Source organism: Eumetopias jubatus, unplaced genomic scaffold (genome assembly GCF_037043125.1).
Source record: "Eumetopias jubatus isolate StellerSeaLion01/CBP00866 unplaced genomic scaffold, mEumJub1_p1.0 scaffold_17, whole genome shotgun sequence".
In the NCBI taxonomy this organism is placed as follows: domain Eukaryota; kingdom Metazoa; phylum Chordata; class Mammalia; order Carnivora; family Otariidae; genus Eumetopias; species Eumetopias jubatus.
In genome coordinates this window covers 69,386-93,174 of record NW_028274823.1, presented here as the reverse complement: position 1 = coordinate 93,174, position 23,789 = coordinate 69,386, and the positions used below count along the sequence as shown (strand labels likewise).

Here is a 23,789-nt window from a genome sequence, read left to right as displayed (position 1 = left end):
TCAGGACTCGCCGAGGGAGGAGGAGGTGAGGAGAAGCCGCCTGAGCGGGGACTGCGGCGGGGGTGCGAGCTCGCAGGACCCCGCGGAGGAGGGGCGCGCTGTGTAGACGCCGGGGCTCTGTGCGCGGTGACGCGGGGTCCGCGCGGTGCTGTGCGCGGGGCTGTCGGTCTCCCCTTCCTGGGCTCGGATCCGCTCGGGGGCCCCGGGGTCTGTGTTCACGCGGCCCTCGGATTCGGTTCCGGGGCCCCGCAGCCGGGCTGCGGTCCGGCAGCGGCCCCCCGCCGCGGCGCTCGCGCTCCCCGGGCCTCGGCCCTGCGGGTCCTCCCTTTTTCACTGGGACTAAACATAGTCACAGTGACCCCTCAGAACGTGTCCGGTGCGCAGTTCCCGGCCGTAGCTGGGGTCTCGCGGGGGCACGTCGTTCTCCAGAACTTCTTCCTTCTCCCCGAGGGCGGCTCTGTCTGCGGGAGACGCCAGCTCCCCGTCCCCTTCCCCTCGGCCCCGGCAGCCACGTTGTACTGTGTGTCTCGGGACACTTCCGGTAAGTGGGACCACAGGGCGTCTGTCCTTCTGTGACTGGCCGATGTCGCTCAGCGTGATGACTTCCCGCTTCGTGCGTGGTGTCGCCTGTGTCAGAGCCCCCTTCGTTTTTAAGGCTGAATCGTGCTCCGTGGTGTGTACACCGCGTTTCGTTTATCCATTCGTCTGTCAGTGGACACTTGGGTTGCTTCCCCCTTTTGGCTGCGGTGACAAATGCTGCGCTGAATAAGGGTACTTCTCCTTTCGATTTTGGGGTATGTATCTGGGAGTATAATTGTTGAACCATACGGTCGTTCTACTTTGATCTATTTGCCTAAATGCCAAAATATTTTATACGTAGACTGCACCATTTGTCACAAGCAAGGTGTAAGGGTTTCCGTTTCTCAACATCCTTTCCAAAATTTGTTATTTTAGTTTCCTTGATTATAGAGATTCTCTTGTGTGTAAAAGGACACCTAACTGGTTTAAATCTTCATTTCCATAAAGACTAAGGATGTTTAACATCTACTCATGTGCTCTTCACCATTTGTATGATTTCTTTGGAGAAAGGTCTATCCAAGTCTTTTGTCTATTTTAAGAAATGGGTCGTCTTTTTGCTGAGGAGTTGTAAACGCTCTTTACATGTTCTGGGCAACAGACTCTTAGTAGATACATAATGTACAAATATTTTCTTCCATTCGGCGGGCTATCTGTTCACTTTCCAGATAGTATCTTACGATGTACAAAGATTTTTAATTTTTTTTTTTTTACATTTCTTTTTTAAGAGTGAGTGAGTGTGCGAGTGGTCAGGGGCAGAGGGAGAAGGAGAGAGAATCTTAAGCAGGCCCCACACTCAGTGTGGAGCCTGACGTGGGCTCGATCTCATGACCCCGAGATCATGATCTGAGTCAAAATTAAGAGTCGGACGCTTAACCAACTGAGCCACCCAGGCACCCAGAAGAGATTTTTAATTTTGAGGATATTATTTTATCTATTTTTTTCTTTGCTTTCTTACGCTTTGGTGTCAGATCTGATAGCATTGCTAGATCCAAGGTTATGAAGATTTATCCCCACTTATTTCTTCTAGAGTTTATAGTGTTACCTCTTACATTTAAGCCTTTAATGTATTTTGAGTTAATGTTTATATGTGGTGTGAGGTAAGGGTCCAGTTTCATTCCTCTGTACACGGATAGCCAATTGTCTAGCACCCTTTGTTGAAAAAACCCTTCTCTCCCCCAGTGTAATGTTGTCCACCCTTGTCAAAATTCAGTGGACCATAGATGAAGGGGTTTATTTCTGGGCTCTCACTTAAATTCCACTGATCTGTATGCATATCTTTTTTAAAAAAATTATTTATTTTTAAAAATGTTTTAAATTTAAATTCAATTAACATATGTATTATTTTTTCAGGGTGAATGCATACCTTTATGACAGTATCAAAATGTTTTATTTACTGTTGCTTTGTATTAATATTTGAACTTTGGAAGAATGACCTTTCACCTTTGATTTTCTTTTTCAAGATTGTTTTGGCTATTTTGTGGTCCCTTGAAATTCCATATGACTGTTAGGATTAGCTTGTGCAGTTCTTTCCAAAGGCCTTTGTGAATTTTCTTGGGAACACATTGAATTTCCACATTGCATTGTGTACTATTGCCATCTTATCAATAGTATGTCTTTTCATCACCGTGGGGTCCTCAGATTTATTTAGGTTTCCCTTTCTTTCAGCAATGTTTTGTAATTTTCAGCATACAAGACTTGCACCTTGATTACATCTATTCCTAAGTATTTTGTCAACGATAATGTTCCCTAAAATGGAATTGTTTTCTTAAATTATTTTTTGGATGATTCATGGCTAATGTATACAAATAAGAGAGATTCTTGTGTATTGATATTAACTGGCTGTAATCATTTGTGGATTGTTTAGGAAGCTCTGTCTATAAGATGATATCATCTCTGGTCTCTGAATAGACCTAGTTCTACTGTTTTCTTCCACATGTGGATTTCTTGCCTTATCATTCTGGGTAGAACTTTCAGTACGATACTGAGCAATGAGTGAAAGCCAGCATGATGGACTTGTTTTTGATTTCAGAGTAGAGCTGTCAGTCCTCAAAATTGAGCATGATGTTTGATTAGAGTTAGGGTTGGGGTTAGGGTTAGGGGCTAGGGTTAAGGGTTAGGGTTAGGGTAGGTGACCCTGTGACCCATGAAGCCCGACAGTCAGCATGCTAGAGCCAGGAACACTCCCCCTGTGCTGAGCTCCCCGGCAAACCCTGCACGTCCCCTCCCCTGGCTGACCCCCTGCAGGTTCTGTCCCCACCTGCCATGAGTTGAGCACCTTTGGGCACAGCCCTTGTTTCTATGGCCTACAGACTGGGTAGAATCAGCTGCATGGGTTTCTAGCCTCTAAGCCTCAGGCTCCCCTTTGTAAGATGGGGTCCTGATGGCTCCCATCTCTGGGAGCCAAAGGTAGGGAGGCCCCACCAGCAGACGTGCTCAGGCCAGGCCAGGAGGGTGGCTGTTGCTTAAAGCAGCCCAGGGCCTGCCCCCCTTGAAGAAAGTGCACACGTTTACGGCCCAAGTTTTGGGGTCCTGCTGCCAGCCTCTGGCAGTGACCCTCCTCTAGCCCTGTCCCCTGTCCCTGTGGATACATGGTCTTCCTGGAGATGTTCCTGCAGAGAGTTGAGAAGCAGTTCATGGTGGGACACAGGGTCACCTACTACGTCTTCACCAATCAGTTGCCCGCCGGGCCCCATGTGCCCCTCCGGGAAGGCCGGAGGGTGGTGGTGCTCGAGGTTCCCGGCACCCCGCGCTGGGAGGACGCGTCCATGCAGAGCACGTGATGATCCGCCGCTTCTGTAAGCAGCTTTTCCCATCATCGTGCGCTGAAATAAAGTTCTCAGACACCAATCTGAGCGGCCATGCAGGGCTGCCTCTGTAAGTAGGGCAGCAGCAGCTGGGTTCTGCATATCGCTTTTACGTCATTTTTTACCAGAAAAGCAAAGGCAGATGCCTCAAAGCGTGGGAAAGGAGGACAAAGGGATGGCAAGTACGCTGAAGCTGTGAAGCAGGCCTGCACCCTCCTCTACGCACAGGCACGCAGGGAGGCCGTCATGGGATCGGGGAAGAGTGGGACGTTTGTGCTAGCAAACACCAGGTGCAGGAAGGGGGGCACGGAGGGTTACATTCTTTCCTGGCTCCTAACCTTTGCCCTGCCCCTGGGGATCATGGGATCCTGCTCCTACCGGGCCATTGTGGTCAGTAGCCTGAGAACAGGAACGCTGCTGACGTTTCAGCTGCTTCCACAATCACTCCTTAGGGCTGACAATATATTTTCTAAGATTAACTCCACAATTCCTCTGTGAGGTGGACTACCTGGTGTGCACAGAGGTGGACATGAAGTTCCGCGACCACGTGAGTATGGAGACCCTCTTTGGCACCCTGCGCCCCGGTTTCTACCAGGCGGCCCACAAGGATTTCAGCTACGAGCATTGGCCACAGTCCCAGGTGCACATTTCCCAGGGGCAAGGGCTACTTTGACTACAAGGGGGCCTTTTCTGGGGGGTCGGTGGTAGAGGTTCACCAACTGACCTTGGCCTGTCACCAGACAATGGGGGTCAACCTGGCCAATGGGATTGAGGCTGTGTGGCACGACGAGAGCCACCTGAACAGGTACCTGCTGGGCCATAAGCCCATTAAGGTGTTGTCCCCAGAGGACCTGTAGGACCCACAGCTGCTGGCCTGCCACCAGAGGACCTGTGGGACCCACAGCTGCTGGGCTGCCCCCCATCATGAAGAAGCTGAGATTCATGGCTGTGCCCAAGAATCACCAGGACGGCAGCAGTGGTTAGTACTTGAGGAGTCGTTTTGGTGCCCACCGGGTCTTTCACTCGAGTTAACAGATGAGTCAGAAGGAAGGACGTCCTCAGTTAGGAAGTATAGACGAAGGTCAGAGTGGAGGTGGGCAAAGGCCTCTTTCAGAGAGCAGGGAAGCTCTGAGCTACTTCTATACACCTTGCCCTGCTCATCGCTTCTGGCTGCCTGGCCCTGAGTTCTGTCCTTTCAATGAATTGGTCATCTAGTAAGTAACATGTTTCTCTGAGTTCCATGAGCCACTGGAGCAGATTATTCAAACCTGAAGAGGTTGTGGGGACCTCCAATCTGTAGCCCATAGCTCGGAAACAGGGGTGACTTCTCTGCCCAGCCACTGGCTGACCACCAAGTTAACAGCACAGGGATTCAGTAGCCATACACACAGCAAAGAATACAGACTTGACAAAGTAAGTTCAGAAAAGTCACTAAACCAACAGTAGCAACTACAACGAGCAGCAATCATGAAGCCTGGCGTGGGGAAGGTCTGATGTTCGGGATGCTTCCATTATAATAATCATAATCACACCCTGGACTTGTCACTGGGGCCAAGTCCCCTGGCTGGGGGCCAATAGCTCCTACATGTTCCATGTGCCTCTCTCCCTGGCTCCTCCAGCCATGCACTGTCCTGTGCTGCTTCCCAGCAGAGGTCCGTTTTCACCAAAGCCAGGAAGATGGGATGGGTTTTTCTGACTCCGCACCCCCCGCCCCACAGTGTTGCAAGAGAGGAAAAAGTTTTCCTCAACCCTTTGAAGGTCCCTGGCTGAGTCTGGAAATTGACAAATACAGATGGACAGGAGAAAAGCAAGCAAAATGTATTGATTGTTTTGGTGGGAACCTCACAAGACCATGACGACCAGCAGAGGTGACTGGAGCAGACAGCTCTTCTACCTTTTAGACAAAGAAGCAGTAAGTGTGTGAAGAATTGACAGACACAGGGGTTTGGACTAGGGCTCGTAAACGGTAAAGAAGTTAACTAGGAAGATAAGGGTTCGTTTAACCAGGTGTGTTCGTATAGACCCCGTGGTCCTAAATTCCTTGACTCTGGTGATAAGCACGTCATCCCTGTGGTCCGGGGAGAGAAAGTTCCACATGGGAGTCTTCTGACCTGCTTAAGGGAAGAAGGGCTGATGGCTGGGGGTCAGAGAGACCTTCTTGCTTCTGCTCTATGCAAAAGTTCTTTTAGCTTCTCTCTTTAATTTGCCAAGGTGCCATATTTGGGTTAGTGTGTCCTGACCCTCACTGGCCTGGTGCTGTACTCTGTCTCCTAGTATCCAGGATATTGGGTGTGCTGCTGTGGAGACCTCCCAGCCCTGGGGTAGCCCCTTGTCCAGGGAGGCGCCTGCCTCAAGGGGAGGGTTGCTAAGGGTGGCCGCCCCTCCTCAGGGAGATTGGGTGGGAGAGTGCAGATCTTACTTCGAGAAACTGACTTACATTTCCTAAAAAGGTCTACCTGACAGTGGGATCATACAGGAGTTCTATTTTTAGTATTTTGGGGAAAATCCATCCTTTTCCCAGCATGGCTGTGCCAACCAAAGTCAATTCCGGATGATTTTTACCTATAAACCAGAGATTTTTCAAGAACTCCAGCAGAGAACATGAGGAGAACATTTTCATGACCTTAGACAGGCAGAGATTTCCCAGGATGCAAAGTATACTGACCGTAGGAACAAACCGGTGACTTAGAAACTATGAAATGAAGAACTTGTTCTCCTTCTTCCATTTCTGGCTAGTGTGCTGGTCTGTGGCTCGATCCCACCTCAGGCAGCTGGAAGGTTGACCTCCCAGGTCAGCTACCACTGAGATGGCTACTGTTTCTAGAAATTCTTTGGGTGTGGCCAGGTTTCCCCACCTGTGCACTGATCAAGTCGGCGACCTCTAACAGTGGAGGCATGGGTCCTCCAGGCATGGTCCCCCCCAATCTCCCAGTAAAGCCATCCCACTGAGGGTTTAGGGGGACGGGAGCTGCCCCTAGGCAAAACTGGAGATTCTCACTGTCCCTACCTGGCCTTCAGATGCTGCCTCTGGTGTCTTCTTGGAACCCTGACCTGTCAGTTTTCGGACAGCTGGTCCAGTCGTACCCTCACTTTCTGGGAGGGGGATTTGGTGGAATCTGCAGTGTGTCCTGCAGCCCCACCAGGATCGCTTTTTGAAGGCACATCGTCTGGGCCATCTGAGGACCCAAGACTGTGGGTCTGTGGCCTGGAGGGATTCTGAGCAGCGCTGGTGGGATGGGAGGGCTGTAAGGCCCAGAGGCAGGTTTCCAAAAGCTGTCTGGGGTCCCCGGCATCCTACCGTTTTGGAATCAAAGCCCTGAGATCTTTAAAATGCCAGCCACGGTACAGCATGGGCCACAAAAACAAATGTCCCTGTGCACCCACCCCACCTAAACTATTGGCCATTTCTTGTCACTTGAGCTGAGTATAAAGGATTGGGAGTTGGGGCTTGAGGGGGGATCCTGGGCCAGACTTTGAATTTGGGGGACAAAGGCCATCAGACAATCTTGTGCTGAGCCTGAGGATGGGGTCTGTGTGGAGACCCCAGCTGCAGGCACTGCTGTCCACTGATGCCCCCTCAGGCTGTCCAAGTGCCCCTGCTGCTGGGGGAGCACCTGCCCCGTCCTCTCTGCAGAGGGCTCACTCCTGCACCAGGTGCGCCTCCTCCTGCGAGTCACTGTCAGCCTGCAGCCTGGGAGGGTGGCTACCCAGAGTTCCTCCAGCTGCTGGGGGAACACCTGCCCCCTCCTCTTTGTCTGAGAGCTCTGTCCTGTACCAGGGGCCTTCTCTCCTGCCAGTCCCTGCCAGCCTGCAGCCTGGGAGGGTGGATACCCTGACAACCTCCAGCCCTGGGGACAGAGCCAGTGCGATGTGGTCTCCCAGCAGGTCTGAGCACCAGGCCCGTACATTGCTCACTCTCCTCCTGTGGGATCACTGTGCCACATCCTCCCTCAGGCTCCCTGGGCCCAAGTCCTCCTCTGCTCAGGGACCACTCCCTGCCCAGGCTCCACATGGTGAGACTGGGAGCAGGTCATCTGGACCTTTTGGACTCTCGCTTCTGTGCCTGTGACATGGGCACAGTGCAGCCTCACAGACTGCTCAGAGGAGACCCAGCGCAGGAAGACGCAGGCCGCTGCAAGGGAGATGCCAAGTGACCCCAGTGGGAGCGCACGGGACTTGCACAGGCCCACCAAGGTGCTGTCCCCGGAGGACCTGTGGGACCCACGGCTGCTGGGCTGGCCCCCATCATTCCCCGGGTCATGAAGAAGCTGAGATCCATGCTGTGCCCAAGCATCACCAGGACCCCCAGAACTCATGAGGCGCTGTCCCCAGAGGAGCTATGGGACCCACGGTATTGGGCTGTCCCCTGAAGGACCTGTGGGACCTGCGGCTGCTGGGCTGGCCCCTGTCATGAAGAAGCTGAGATTCGGGCCATGCCCAAGAATCACCAGGACACACAGAACTCATGAGGGGCTGCCCCCAGAGGCCATGCAGGACCCGCGGCTGCTGGGCTGTCCCCTGGAGGATCTGCGGGACCCGAGGCTGCTGGGCTGGCCCCCCATCATTCCCTGGGTCATGAAGAAGCTGAGATCCATGGCTGTGCCCAAGAATCACCAGGACATCTGGAAGTCACGAGGGGCTGCCCCCGTCTCCATCAGGGGGTGCTGCCTTGAGCGGAGCTGTCAGAGCAGATTCCTACTTCTGTCCCCTTGAGGGAAACTGTGGAGCCCAGCACTGCTTGCACGGGCACGCCAACGCCCCAGGCACCCCTGTGCACAGGAGGCCTGCCTGGGGGCACACGTTCCTCTCTTTGTGGTCACTACATTTTGATCATTTCGGGGTCATTTGCAGCTGTGAACGGCTCCAGTTTTATGTCAGAGGTTTTTCTGTGTCAATGCTGAGCAACCATCTTTAAAAAGAACGATTGAGGGAAAAGGTTTTCTCTCTGGTTCTAAACAGACATTGCCTGTTGGGGCTGGGAGCAGCCCTGTAGCAGCCATGGAGCCAGAACAGGCGCTGGCCGGGTCTTCCCTCCCAGTCCTTACACCTCACCGCAGCCATGGGGCTTCAGGGTCAGGGTGCGCCGAGTCACCTCTCAGACCCCCCAGTGCCCTCACCACCAGAGGCCTTGGCCGTGGCCACTAGCTCGACCTCCAGGAGCGTGGAGCCCTCTGGGCTATATAAGGTTCCTGCCTTGGTTTTAAATGGCTATTTCTGGGCGCCTGGGTGGCTCAGTTGGTTAAGCGGCGGCCTTCGGCTCAGGTCATGATCCTGGAGTCCCAGGATCGAGTCCCACATCGGGCTCCCTGCTCAGCAGGGAGTCTGCTTCTACCTCTGACCCTCTTCCCTCTCGTGCTCTCTGTCTCTCATTCCCTCTCTCTCAAATAAATAAATAAAATCTTTAAAAAAAATAAATGGCTATTTCTATGCTGGTGTTTGTGAAATGTGGGCACTCGCTCTGTCTGGATGCGCGTCCCCTTGGGATTCCTCCGTGCCCACCAGTGGGTTTGCACTTGTGCACTTTCTCTGGACCAGCTGCCTGCACTGTGTCTTAGCAAGCACTTACTGAGCTCAGTCACCCAACAAGGGGCAGAGCGTGAGAACGAGAACTAAGATACAGGCTCCCTGCTCCTGGGCCCTCCAGGGATTTGCGACGGCCCCGACGTCCTGACTCATTTCTTTTGTATTGTGGTATAATGGACATACAGTTGATACCATGAAGCGCGTTTCAGTGGCAATAAGTATATTCCCTGTTCTGCACCGGCTACTTCCGGTCCATTGCCACAATGTTTTCATCATCCCCAACTGAACCTCTACCCACGAGACCCTAACCCCCCATTCCCTTTCCCCAGCCCCGGCACCCAGCAGCTCCTTCCACCTCTGTGATGGGAGTGCTCTCCATCCCTCACAAGTGGGGTCCTCCAGTGTTGGTCCTTTAGGGACTGGCTTGTTTCACATGGCATAATGGCCTCAAGGTCTGTCCCTGTGAGCCTGAACCTGACCCTGCTTTTCCCCCAAAAGTGTGGCTCAGCCCTCTCCTGTCTGAGCCGAACCTCCTCAGTCCCCTCTGCTCCCCTCACCTTCCTCCTCAGCCTGAAGATGATCCCAGCCAGTCTGCAGCTCTGAAGACCTGTCCAGTCCGGATGCCAGGCACATACCCCGGGGGCCTCGGGCCTCACCTGTGCCCCATCTGTCCACGTCAGGTGCCTGCCCCCTTCCCCCAGCTGACCACCTGCACCTCCCACAGGTGTCCCCGTCTCAGAAGAGGGAAACACCAAGTCCAGACCCTTGGAGTCCTCTGGGACTTCTTGCTTGCTACCAACTCTCCCAGCAGTGAAGTGGCTACTGGAGGACATTCAATGTCCAAAACATTTAAAGGCATACGTGAGTCTCTGCTGCCTAAGGCAATGGATAACAGTTGGGGCAAATAGAAACCAGGCAGAATCACCGGAAGAAAGGCTGAGGAATGAGGAGCTTTAGGGAAGAAGGGTCTGGAAGCTCTGACTGCCCCTACCTGACCTTCAGATGCTCCTCAGTTACTCCTGTGCCTCTGGTATCTTCCTGGAACCCTGACATGGCTGTTTTCAGACAGCTCGTCCAGCAGCACCCTCAGTTTCTGGGAGGTGTATTTGCTGGAATCCACAGTGTGTCCTGCTGCCCCACCGGGATCGCTTTTTGAAGGTGTATCGTCCGGGCCATCTGAGGAGCCAAGACTGGGGGTCTGTGACCTGGAGGGATTCTGAGCAGAACTGGTGGGATGGGAGGGCTGCAAGGCCCAGAGGCAGGTTTCCCGAAAGCCGACTGGGGTCCCCGGCATCCTACCGTTTTTGAATCAAAGCCCTGAGATCTTTAAAATGCCAGCAATGTTACAGCATGGGCCAGAAAAGCAAATGTCCCTGTGCACCCAACCCCACCTAAACTATTGGCCATTTCTTGTCGCTTGAGCTGAGGTCAAAGGATTGGGAGTCAGGGCTTGAGGAGGCCAGACTTTGTATGTGGGGGACAAAGGCCATCCAGACAAGCTTGTGCTGAGCCTGAGGAGGGGGTCTGTGTGGAGACCCCAGCTGCAGGCACTGCTGTCCACGGATGCCCCTCAGCCTGCCCCAGTGCACCTGCTGCTGGGGGAGAGCCTATCCCCTCCTCTCTGCCTGAGGGCTCTCTCCTGCATCAGGTGCACCTCCTCTCTTGCCAGTCACTGTCAGCCTAGAGCCTCGGAGGGTGGCTACCCTGACACCCTCCAGCCCTGGGGACAGAGCTGCTGTGGGTGAGATGCAGTCTCCCAGCAGGTCTGAGCACCAGGCCCCCATAGTGCTCACTCTCCTCCTGCAGGCTCACTGTGCCACATCCTCCCTCAGTCTCCCTGGGCCCAAGTCTTCCTCTGCTCGCGGACCATCCTTGACCCATGCTCCACACGCTGGGACTGGGAGCAGGTCGTCTGGACCTTCTGGACTCTCGCTTCCATGCCCGTGACATGGGTACAGTCTGGCCTCACAGACTGCTCAGAGGAGACCCAGCACAGGAAGATGCAGGCCACTGCAAGAGAGATGCCAAGTGACCCAGAGGGAGCACACAGTCCTTGCAAAAAGCACTGGGCTCACGGGACCCAGCATGGGATGTGGGCGTCAGGCCAGGGGGCACAGGGAGTCCTGGTGGGGGTGGCACTGGTGGGGAGGCCATGGAAGGGTCCCAGAAGAGGCAGGAGACAAGGAAGACGACAGGATAGAGCTTCCCAAGGAGGTTGATGGAAGGAGCAGAGAATCGCAGAGACCCTTGGGAAAACTCAGAGGCCCTGGAGATGTTGGCTGAAACGTGTCATTTGGTCAGAAAAGTTGGGTCACAACACCCCAGTTGACACTGGATGATTTACTCTTTGTTGGTTCTAGGAATCAGTAGGTACCTGCCAGTAGAACTCACATCGCATGAAGTCTAGGATATACTTACTTTTCATCACTTTTCAGGACTAGATTTTTCTAGAGGAAGTGCTAAGCATGGGTCTCTCCATTCTTTGTGCAACTGACCTGTTTTCAGGAGCAGATTCCTGGTGCTCATCACCAGTGCTAGCCCTGAGGACTGCCCCGTCACCTCCCACAGTGGACGTGACCATGTGGTTTGTGGGGTGCTCACTGATGAAGCCCCAGTGCTCAGTACACAGCAGGGACCCCAGATCCTCTGCTGAATGAGGGAGGATGGGAGAGAGGGAAAGAGAGAGGGAGGAGGGAAGGGAGGACGGGAGGGGTAGAAGGGAGGGAGGGAGGCAGGGAGAATGGGAGGGAGGCAGGGAGGCAGGGAGGGAGGGAGGGGTGGAGGGGAAGGAGAGGGAGGGGGGAATGAATGAGGGAGTGAATAAATGATGCAGGGAGGGAGGGAATGAAACCACAGAAGCTGGATCCATACCTCAGGAGCCATTATTTGGGGTAAGGTCCAAGGGCATCACAGCCCGGGCCCTGGATGGTGGCTCAGGGCACGTCCATCTGTCCTCCCAGTGCTGACCTTCCTTCTCCTTGCACCCGCTGTCATCCTGGATCCTCTCCCCCTCCTCCTCAAACAATTCTCAATGTTCCCAGGAACAGCGTGGCAGGAAGGGGGGTCTCAGGAGGGGCTTCCCGGATCCTGTGCCCCGGATGACACTGGGACAGTAGCTGCAGGGCATTCTATCATGAGGACGGGGACCGTGGATCCCGTCCATCTCCTTGGGCATTAGTCTTGGTCCATTCCCTGCTCTCTCCAGCACCGCTGTGATGAACACTCCTGACAATACATCTGTGAAAACCGAGCCAGAGTTTCCGGGGGTGAGTCCGAGGCTGAGCATACCAGGTGATGGGTGCACCTGTGGCCTGGAATGGGTGCTGCTCACTGTTCTCCCAGACAGGGGTGCCTGTCACCGTTCTCTCCAGGGGACCTCTACTTCCTCACGTTCTCCCCAGGGCTGCTGGTCCCCAGACCAGACACCTGCCGGTCTGAGGGTGACCAGCGCTGCCTCCATAGGGTTTCCTTTGCCGGAGCCCTTCCCCAGGAGCTCCCGCATCTCTGACCCATATTCCCTGCGTGCCTATCCTTCCGCCTTGGACTTGCATGTGTTTGGTCTCCGTCCCTGTGGAACCCAGTGACTTGGAGCGTGGTTTGGACCAGAGTCAGGTGAAAACCTTCTCTGGCCTTGGGTTCTGAGCAGTGCTTTTGCCCTTTGTGGTGTGTCTTCCAGCTTTCTGCATTTCCCTGGTTTCTGTGTGGGCCACAGGAGGAACCAGCGTTTCCTGTCTGGGGTCAGGCTGTGGTGGCCCAGAGATTGTGCCCATAATTCCTAAAGTGGCCTCTATGATTACATGTGATGTGCAATCCATCGGGATTTCAATATCAAATAAGTGAAATTCTATGTCAAGTAAACACAGGAGAAAACGAGTCCCTTTTGAAAATAGGTGGGCAGACACAAAGGCCCTTACTGCGTGATTCCACTTATGGAATCATCCAGAACAGGTAAAAGAACAGAGAGAGAGAAAGCAGTTTAGGGGTTGCCAGGGTCTGCGCTGGGGGATAAATGGGCAGGGAGGCCTTCTGGTTCGGGGACTCCTTTGGGGAATGAGATATTCTGCAGCAATGTTCTGGGGTGTGGTGGCACAGCGTTGGGCATGTACTTAATACTCATGACATGTTCAATTGAAAACAAGTAATTTTATTTAAAACAAATAATAAACAGTATACAGAACATGAAAAGATAAAATAACAGTTAATATGAACCAGAGAGAAAGAACATCGGGGGAGGGGATGAAACACTCTGATGAGGCGTCAGGGTCCGGCAATGGAACTAAGGGGATGAAACACTCTGGTGAGGCGTCGGGGTCCGGCGATGGTACAAGGAGCTCTCCCTGCAGGGCTGTGGGCTCTGGATGTGGCTCTGGGAGCCCTGCAGGAGCAGGAGTACGGGCAGGGGTTAGGATAGGGGCAGGGCTGGGTGTAAGAGCAGGGCCAGGGGCAAGGGCAGGGGCAGGGGCAGGGAGAGCGGCTCTGGCAGGGGCAGGAACTGTGGCAGGGGCTGGGGCAGGAGCAGGTGCCAGTTCTTCCTGGTCCATGCCAGGCTCTCCGTGGGCAGGTGCTTGGTTACCTGCCGGCTCCTGGTGTGCTCCTGAAGTCGCTGTAGGCACCACCCCTCCCCCCAGAGCTGCTGATGGAGTTGGAGCCAGCTCTAGGTCCTCAGAGGGTGGAGCAGCTGTGAAAAGAGAAAAGCTCACCTCTGTGCCTATTCTCCATGGGCCTTTGCAGAGACAGAGCCCAGCCCAGGGCCTCCCAGAGAAGCCACAGCCGGGAAGGAACCCTCACAGGGACATCTCCCCGACTGCAGTCCACCCGCTGTGTGCTCTGAGCCCAGTCTTGCTCCTGGCCCCACAACAGCCTCTGGGGGCTCCTCCCTGTGGGGCCAGGAGCGACCCATCCCCACACACCACAAACACCCAGCCCCAGCCTTCTCACCCTCAGCCTTGGCCTCTGTGGGCTCTGGCTCCTGGACCACTGACCGGTGGACAACCACCTGGGACAGTGGTCTGGGTTGTGTAGGAGGTCTTCCCCTACAATCCCCAGCATCTGCTCCTGGGGACCCCTGTGGGGTCACCCCCTCTGTCGAGGAGACGGAGGGCGTGTCCAGCAGCCTCCTCTCCATGTCCTCCGTTGCCTTCTGCAAAGACAGGGACCGGTAGCCGGCCCGGAGGAATCACAGCCCTGCCCGGCCATCCGCACTGTCCTCCTGCCCAGTCCCCCTGCTGCTCCCAGATCAGACACACACCTGTGCGTGCACAGCCCTGCACCCGGGATGCAGTGACCCATCCCTGCAGTGCTATCGGGATAAACTTTGGGCAGAAGGGGCAGCGCCCGCACACCCCATCCCACACAGCCAGCCTTGACCTTGAACATGACCTGCCCACTGGGTATCTGACCCCTCATCAGCCTGCTCCTGCTCGGGGTGGCCCCACCCCCATGACCCCTCTTTACACACACACTCACATACACACGCACACACACATGTGCACACTCACACACACACACAGGGAGGGCACCTGGGGCTACACAGGTCATCAGAGCGAGTGGGGCTGGGTGGCCGGCTCTGGGCCTCCTGCTGTCACCTTTCTGTCCTTCCGACCAAATGGCCAGAGGCGGTGGGGAGTCCTGACATGAAATCCCCAGCGGGGGACAGCGTCCTCAAGGCGCGCCTTCTTCCACCTGCAGCCTCGGGACCTTGGCAGGCAACACATGAACATTTTGCCATTAAGATCTCCAATGAAATGAGCTGGGCAGGGGGCTGTCTGTGGAATGTGGGTGCCTGGTTACCGGGGTTCCAAATTCTGTTGGGCTCTGTTGTCAGGGAAGTGAGGACACCACTGCCTGGGGTCCCCTTACCCAACTTCCTCCTCACACAAGAGCCCCCCGAGGGACCCCCTCCCCCGCTGCGGAATGCTCACCCTCCCCCCATGCCGCATCCACACAGTGACACCCTCACAGCCCACCCACAGCCCCGGGAGGCCTGGGTGCAGCCGGTGTCCCTGCTGTGAGGACACAGAGCTGGGTTCAGACCGGACTCTTGCGCATGCCCAGGGCTATGACCCTGGACAGACCCCGTGCCTCTCAGGGCCTCCCCAGGCTCCCCATCTGCACATCGGGGTATTCTGGCTTCTAGTTCTAGGGACGCCATCAGGGGTAGGACCTTACACGTGTTCCATACCTGCTATCACAGGAGGCTGGTGCATACTTGGCAATGCAAGGATGAGCCAAGGAGCTGGGCTTGGCATGGAACACAGCTCAGAGGGGCTTGGGTGTGCTCTGGGGTCCAGGCAAAGCCACCCCCCTCCTGCCTGTGTCCCAGCCCCCGTGGGAAGGTAGGAATGAACTGATTCTGACCTTGTCCTCTCACAACACAGACTTCCAGGGGCTCCCATTAGGGTTAGGCTCAGGTCCCAGGGCCTCGTCTGTGCCCGTGTGCTGGGCAGTCCCCACAGTGGCCCCTAATACCCCTGAATCCTGGTCACACATCCCTGTGGAATCCCCTCCCCTCCAGGGTGGATGGCCTATGTGACGGCGCTCTCCGGAATAGAATGGCACAAAATGCCGGGATGTCATTTCCAAGCTGGTGGAGGAAAGTCTGTGACTTCTCCTGGTTCCCTCTGTCCTGTGTTCATTCTCTGTCTCCTTCTCTGTCTCTGTGTCTGTGTCTCTCCCAGGAGCAGGATCTGTGGGATCCATGGGCGATGTGAGAAACCTCAGCAGCCTCCCTTGTCCCCGTTTCCCTCTCCGGTCCTGGTGCCCCATTCCTTCCTAAGGCCTCCTCCCCCTGACCAGAGCAGTGATTCTGGATCCTCTTCCACATGGGGACCCTGAGGCTGCAACAAGGAGGGCCCTGACCTTGGTCTCCAGACTGGTGGCCCAGGGCTCTGCCACGTTCTGCGTAGCCAGGTCCTCAGCCTCCCAAGCCCCGAGTCTGTCCTCTGCTGAGAAGGACCAAGAGTGAGTACAAAGCATTTTCCCAGCACTGGGATCACAAAGGGTCAGGGATGGAGATCCAAGGCCAACAGGCTCTTCTACAAGCCTGTGGGACCCTTGGGACACTGCATCTCTGCAGCCCAAGTGATAGCAGAGGAAGCTGAGGCCTTTTGGGCTCTGGATTTGGGGGTGGGTATCTCTTCCTACTCCCAAGTGCCCAGGGTGGTGGTGGACACTGGAACCCAGACCCTGTCTTTTCCCAGTGCCCTGGCAACCCCCTGGGCCCCTTGGGGACCCCTGACCATCAGCCTGGCCTGTCTCCCCTCCCCATGCTATGGATCTGGGTCCTTGCCAGGAGTCCTGATGCCCTGCCCCATGGCCCAGCTGTCTCCAACCTCTTTCTTCTTTCCCCCTTGTCCCCCACCTCGCTCCCAGGGTGTCCTCCCCTTCTGACCCCCAGCTGGGCAGAGTGGTGTGTGGGGGTGGGTTTGCAGGTGCGCATGCCTCTACATGCCTGGGGATGCCAAGGTCATGTCCCCACATGGGACATGGTGGGTAGCTCTCCCCGAGGATCTGAGGGGGTCTCACCCCCAAAGCGACCCTCATGGGAGGGTTGGGGCTAGCCCAGGACTGGAGAGCAGCCCTGCTCCTTGGGCTCTGCACCCCTCATTTGTCCTGGGCCAGTCCCTGCCTCTCTTGACCCAGGTTCCCAACTGTCCCTGAGGGTTGGACATGGAAACGCTTGAACATGGCCGCTCCTCCAGGGGTAGGTGGGGGACAGGTGCACCAGGCACCCAGACCTCCCCACCGAGAGGGCCAGCCAGGTGTGTCATGGCCAGGTGTGCAAAGGAGACCTGCACGCAGCACCTGTACGGTGAACCAGCCCTGCAGCGCATGTACATGAGCCCCATGGCTCTGCACCTGACCGGTCCCACACATTCCCTCACCACAGCCAACTGCTCTGTGGCCCCAAAGTCCACTGGGCCCCGCAATTACACCCACCCTGGGCCGCAGGCCTTAGGGTGCAAGGCCAGGTGGGTAGGACATCTGGGGACGCACAGGTCATTGAATACCCCTCCCACCCAGCTGGCCTGGAATGCAGACTCCCTCTCAGGGTCCAGCTAAGTGCAGGGCTGGGCCAGAGGACCTGGAGGCATCAGTGGAGGCCGACTCAGGACAGGGAGAAGATCAGTCTGCCCCTTCCCCTTCTCCTCTCCTCCTTCTGCCTTGTCTTCCTGGCAGGATCCGGGACAGAGGTCCAGCCTGTCTCTGGCTGCAGCCCCGGCTGGAGTCAGAGGGGCGGGAAGGAGGCCGGGGTGGAGGGGCCCACCAGCAGGATGCCCGAGTGGGAAGGGGGTCGTTACTGTAATGAGGGACCCCATGGGCATTCAGGGATTTCAGCCCTTTCTAGACATGAGCAGTGGCCCCAGGACTCGGCCCCTGCCCCATCCTTCACTCTCCACAAGGCCCTGCATCCTCCCCAGCCCAGTCCTGGTCCACAGCCAGTCCTCCCTCCGGCCCCAGGGGCTCCACGGGCTGTGAAATCATTACAAGCTGGAACCAAGCCATCCCTATGGGGCCTGGTTCCGGGTCCTGCAGCCCCACAGTTAGGAGAGGTGAGGCCAGGCAGGTGCGGGGAGAGGGCAGAGTGGACTCTCCCTGGGGGCCATGGCTCCCTGGTCAGTGCAGACCCTGTTGTGTGCTGGCCCCTAGGGCACCCAGATGCCAGCTCCCAGGCAGGCTCCGGGAGGGAGACCAGAGTGTGGATCCTGCTAGCTCAGACGTGTCACTTTGTCCTGTAGCTACAGCCTGTCGCACCAGCTGGACTCCCCCTCCTAGTCGGCCAGCTCACCTTCACGGTCAAGAACAGGCCATCATGAAGGTCAGGGGCCAGTGCGTGGCTTGTCAGGCAGGGGAGGGCTCGCTTTCAACTCAGGGAGTCTCTGGCTGGTCTAGCAGGGGTTCTGGAGGGCTGGCTTTCCAGCTTCTCTGCTGACCAGCTCTGGGACTGGAGCCATTTACCTCCCCTCTCTGGGCCTCGCTCTCCTCCTCTGTGCAATGGGGTGATGCTCAATGATCCCTCCCATGGCAGGAACATGGGGAGTGCTGGTGATCGACGTAAGCTGGGCACAGAGCCTGGATTGCAGAGTGCAGAGGGGGATGGCGAGCGGTGTGGGCAGTGAGCACTCCTTCCCCCAAAAGCAATTCAGCTTTTCCATGCAGCCACCAGGCCCCTGGCTGGGAGCCCAGGAGCAGTGGCCGACCACACTCCTGACACCAGGCCCCTGCGTGTGGCTCTTCCTCAGCACTGGGAACACGGTGGGGACCCTGGCACACGGGGCCAGCTCCTCTCTCTGAGGGAAGGAGAACAAAGACTTTCCTTGGGGTCCCACAAGGCCCCGTAGGCCTAAGAGGGGAGGAGGCTGCCCCCAAACAGTACATTGAAATTCTGCTTCTGTTAGAACCTGAGCGTTGGAGTTTGGTTATTTCACTTGCTGGGCTGACGAGTCACACTTGCTCTCCATGACTCCTCCTCAGATGAAGAGCTCTTGCAGGTCCCGGGAGTCCTGGACCTGGGGAGGGGAGAGGGGCCAGTCCCCTCCCTGGCTCCTGCAGGAGACCTGTCCTCCCAAAGACAGGATGGTTTCGGGTCGTGATCCTGGGCCAGGGTTGGAGACAGCTCCTCACTGCTCCTGACTCTGGGGCTGAGGGGGCCTTTCTCAGGCATAGCAACGCCCACGGAAGGCTGGGGCTTCAGAAAGAACACATTTCTGGACTGGTCCCGCCCCAGGACGGTGGCTGCCTTCCCCAGCTCCGGAGGAAGAGGGATATTCTCTGCTTCTTTGGCGGTGGTCCTCTGACCCATGAGCAAGCCCTGAAAAGTCTCTAGTCCTCCTCTGGAAGTGCACCAGCCCTGAGTGGGCCAGTCACTGTCCACACACGAAGACGGACAACGTTTTGAGGAAGTGTGGGAGGTGATCCTGTGCAAATGGCCTGCAGGTCGGTGGGGCTGGGTGCTTCAGTGCCCTCCAGTGGACCCCCTTTCCCTGGATAGGCATCCTCCTGGAGTCTGGTCTCTGCCGTTGGAGGTCCCTTCCTGCTGGTTTCAGAACCAAGGGAGAGACTGTGGTGTGGCTTGGAAGGCTCCACCCCAGCCTCCTCCCTTTTGCACACATCACTGCTCCCCAAGAAGCAGGGGCTGTTGCTCCCGCATGCCCCGCACAAGGCTGGTTTAAGGCACTCATTCCCTCCAAGTCCCAGCCGCTCTGGCTCCGTCACATACATCATGGCCACAGCTGCCTGGCTGGGCGAGGAGTCCAGGAGAGCTCTCCTTTCCCGGGATCAGGGTTCACACTCCTGGCCAGAGAAAGAAGTCCCATCTGTCCTCTGCTACAGAAGGTGAATTCCTGGGCCGGGTTGCCCTCAGGTACCTGAGGACATTGGGGTCCCCTGCAGGTCCCCTGGAAAGAAGGGTGTTGGGCACCCCAGGCCTGGAAAACAGTGAGCAGCACCCATCCCAGGCCACGGGTGCAGCCATCACCTGGCAGTGCTTGGCCTCAGACTCTCCCCCGGAAACTCTGGCTGGTTTTTCACAGATGTGTTTTCAGGAGTGTTCAGCACAGCGGTGGTGGAGAGAGCAGGCAATGCACCAGTACTAATGCCCAAGGAGATGGATGGTGGCTCAGTCCGTTAAGCCGCCGACTCTTGATTTTGGCTCAGGATGTGATCTCATGGTGTGGGATCGAGCCCCACGTAGGGTCTGTGTTCAGGGCAGCGCGGGCTCACGATTCTCTCTTCCACCTCCTGTGTCTACTACCACTCTCGTGCCACGCTCTTTCTCTAAAATAAATTAATAAAATCTTTAAAAAAATGGAATCATACAGAATGTACTTTTAAAAAATGGTAAAAATCTATCATAAGATCTCACTGATATGAGGAATTCTTAATCTCAGGAAACCAACTGAGGGTTCCTGGAGTGGGGATGGGTTGGGAGGGATGGGGTGGCTGCGTGATAGACATTGGGGAGGGTATGTGCTATGGTGAGCGCTGTGAATCGTGTAAGACTGTTGAATCACAGACCTGTACCTCTGAAACAAATAATACATTATATGTTAAGAAAAAAGAAGAAGATAGTAGGAAGGGAAACATGATGCAATATATGGTGATTAACACAACATAATAAAAAAAGGAAAAAATTGTAAAAATCATAACATTGATTTTGCCATTTCAAACATTTTCAGTATAAAGTCCGGTAGTGTGAAGTCTATTTACACTGCTGTGATACATATCTTGAGAACATTTCATTTGCAAGTCTGAAATTCTGTACTCATTATTATTTGTTTTTCATGTAGAAAGCATATTTATTTATTTACTTATTTAATTAGGTTCAGTTAGCCAACATATAGTACATCTTTGGTTTTTGATGTAGTGTTCAATGACTCATTATTTGCATATAACCCAGTGCTCATCACAACATGTGCTCTCCTTAATACCCATCACCCCCAGATACCCCATCTCCCCACCTCCCTCCTTTCTGTAACTCTCAGTTAGGTTCCCGGAGTCCAGAGTCTCTCGTGATTTGTCTCCCTCTCTGATTTCTTCCCATTCAGTTTTCCTTCCCTTCCGCTGTGGTCCTCCACACTATTCCTTATGTTCCATATATGAGTGAAACCATATGATAGCTGTCTTTCTCTGCTTGACTTATTTCACTTAGCATAATCCCCTCCAGTTCAATCACGTCAGTGCAAATTGTAGGTATGTATCCTTTCTGATGGCTGAGTAATCTTCCCTTGTATATATGGACCACATCTTTATCCATTCATCTGTTGAAGGGCATTTCGGCTCCTTCCACAGTTTGGCTATTGCAGACATTGCTGCTATGAACATTGGGGTTCAGGTGCCCCTTCTTTTCACTACGTCTGTATCTTTGGGGAAATACCCAGTAGTGCAATTGTTAGTTAGTAGGGTAGTTCTATTTTTAACATGTTGAGGAACCTCCATACTGTTTTCCAGAGTGACTGTACCTGCTTGCATTCCCACCAACAGTGTAAGGAGGGTTCCTCTTTCTCCACATCCTCACAACATCTGTCGTTTCCTGACTTGTTAATTTTAGCCATTCTGACTGGTGTGAGGTGGTATCTCATTGTGGTTTTGATTTGAATTTCCATGATGGCTAGTGATGGTAAACGTTAGTCGTTTTTATGTCTTTTTTGGAGAAATGTCTGTTCATGTCTTCTGCCCGTTTCTTATTGGATTATTATTATTTTGTTGTTGTTGTTGTTGGGGTGTTGAGTTTGAGTTCTTGATAGATCTCGGATACCAGCCCTTCAACTGTAATGTCATTTGCAAATATCTTCTCCCATTCCATGGGTCGCCTCTTAGTTTTGTTGACGGTTTCGTTTGCTGTGCTGAGGCTTTTTATCTTGATGACGTCCCAAAAGTTCATTTTTGCTTCTGTTTCCCTTGCCTTTATAGACATGTCTTGAAAGAAGTTGCTGTGGCCGATGTCGAGGAGGTTACTGCCTCTGTTCTCCTCTAGGAGTCTGATGGACTCCTGTCTCACTTTGAGGTCTTTCATCCATTTTGAGTTTATCTTTGTGAATGATGTAAGAGAATGGTCGAGTTTCAATCTTCTGCATGTGGCTGTCCACTTTTCCCAGCACCATTTATTGGAGAGACTGTCTTTTTTCCATTGGACATTCATTCCTGATCTGTCAAAGATTGGTTGACCATAGAGTTGAGGGTCCATTTCTGGGGTCTCTATTCTGTTCCATTGATCTATGTGTTTTTGTGCCAATACCATCCTGTCACAGATTTGTAATATAGATTGAAGTCAGGCATTGTGATGCCCCAAGTTTGGTTTTCTTTTGCAACATTTTCCTGGCTATGTATCCTTGGCTGCATGTTCTCATTTAGTACCATGTACTTGTCTTTCCAGCCCTTTCTGGCTTGCCAGTTCCCTGGTGTTATTCTGACAGTATTCTGATGTTCCTCCCTCCGTACGTAAGAAATCTCTTCCCCCTGGCTGCTTTCTGTATTGCTTCCTTGGTTCTAAGATTTGCAAGTTTTCCATTTTTAATTCTAATAGTGTATTTATAGACTACTTTGGATTTTCTATGTACACCATCATCTTATCTGTGAATAGTCACAATTATCTCCTCAATGGGTATTCTTTTTGTTTCTCTTGGCTTATAACACTTGGGAGATTCTCCAAAGTAATGTTGACTAGAGTAGCATTGTTTGAAGATTTTAGTATACCTTTCGCAATATCCGATAGAAAAACAGACAAAACATTGGTAAGAAATGTGACCTATTTGACATATATGGAACATTACATAGTAAGTGCAGAATACATTATTTTCAAGTGGTCCTAGAATATTTACCCAAATAGCCGATACGTTGGGCCGTGAATCAAGTCTACACATTTTAAAAGCCTGAAATTAACTAGATTATATTCTTCGACCACAGGGGAATTGAGCCATAGTCATAATGAAAAGAAAACCAGGAAGTCCCTCAATGTTTAAAACTTAAATGTAACTTTGCTACATATCCTAAGGGTCAGAGAGGGAATCACAATGGAAATTCTCGATCTTTCCTACATCAGAGCTCACAGACAACGGCATTCTATCCATGAAGAGCACTATAAATAAGGTAGACAGGAGTTGAGGCTTAAGTCCGAGTTCTGCCTGCCTCAGCCACACCTGGCAGCCTTGGTATGTGGTCGCCCCCGGCTGCCCTTTCTGGCGGCCCTGAGCTAAGGGGGACAACATGGCCATGTGGAAATGGGAAGCTCCACACTCCTAGTGATGATGGTGTCTCCCACCCAAGCTGCCCTTTCTGGTGGCCCTGAGCTAAGGGGGACAACATGGCCATGTGGAAATGGGAAGCTCCACACTCCTAGTGACGATGGTGCTATTGTATTGTCCTCACCAGTCCAACAACATGATTTCTGAGTGAAAGATGACACAATAGCAGCTTCTTGACCTTCCTTAAGGTTTGAAAATCATCTTATGAGTCATCTATTAGAAATAGGGTTTCAACACGTGTTCATTTATCTGGAAAAGAAATAGATCCAAATAGTAATTATGGCTTCCTGAGCACCTGCCGTTGAGCGCCATCACACTGGCTCTTGTGGAATTCTCCCTCTTGAACTTCTAAACTATGAGGTAGGTATTATTAGTCACATTTTCTAGATGGTAAGTCAGGGGCTCAGAAACGATACGAGTCACAGAGGATTTGAGTGTCAGAGACCTAAGTGGGATCTCCAAACTGACTCCAAATCCTTTGTTATTCCATACACGGTACTATTTCCCTCTTTTTTTTTTTAAGGTTTTATTTATTTATTTGAGAGAGAGAGAGAACGACAGAGCGCAAGAGCGGGAGGGTCAGAGGGAGAAGCAGACCCCCCGCCGAGCAGGGAGCCTGATGTGGGACTCGATCCTGGGACTCTAGGATCATGACCTGAGCCGAGGGCAGTCGCTTAACCAACTGAGCCACCCAGGCGCCCTGCTATTTCCCTCTTATCTCTGGTCTTCTCTATCTGGAAACATATCAAGGATCAGGAATTTTATGTTGTGTGGCCAACTGGAATGAATTCAGTTGGCCTTTTAACCTCTGCCCATCGTAATTGAAGGATCTTTGAGTGAGATACTCCACGATCTCTAGGAATAGAGACATTATAATATTTTTCTAATATTACAGTTACTGAAAGAACTATCTTTTTTTAGTTGATTCAGGCTCTGGTATGATCAGAGTGTACCGTAAGAGAGGTCTGAAATAGTATTTAAAAACACTCAGCTCAGCCTCTTCTACAAAGTGAGACCGTGCTTATAAACACAGCTGAAATAGTCCCTTAGCTACGATTATTTCCTTCCCAACCATCGTAGCGTTTATATGGTATGACTAAGACTTACATTAGTCAAAATCAGCAAGGAAAGAACTGAGACA

At 53.5% G+C, this 23,789-nt stretch overlaps 1 protein-coding gene across 1 annotated transcript in view; it reads left to right on the top strand.

The window, feature by feature from the left end:
* Positions 1–3,167: 3,167 nt before the first annotated feature.
* The window catches only part of LOC114203915 (histo-blood group ABO system transferase 2-like), a 29,174-nt gene continuing 8,552 nt past the window's right edge, over positions 3,168–23,789 (top strand). Inside the window, exons 1-4 of the mRNA XM_088020103.1 lie at positions 3,168–3,355; positions 3,512–3,645; positions 3,905–4,023; positions 4,124–4,188. Coding sequence (XP_087876229.1) covers positions 3,168–3,355; positions 3,512–3,645; positions 3,905–4,023; positions 4,124–4,188 — 506 coding nt within the window. The remainder of the gene's footprint in view (positions 3,356–3,511; positions 3,646–3,904; positions 4,024–4,123; positions 4,189–23,789) is intronic.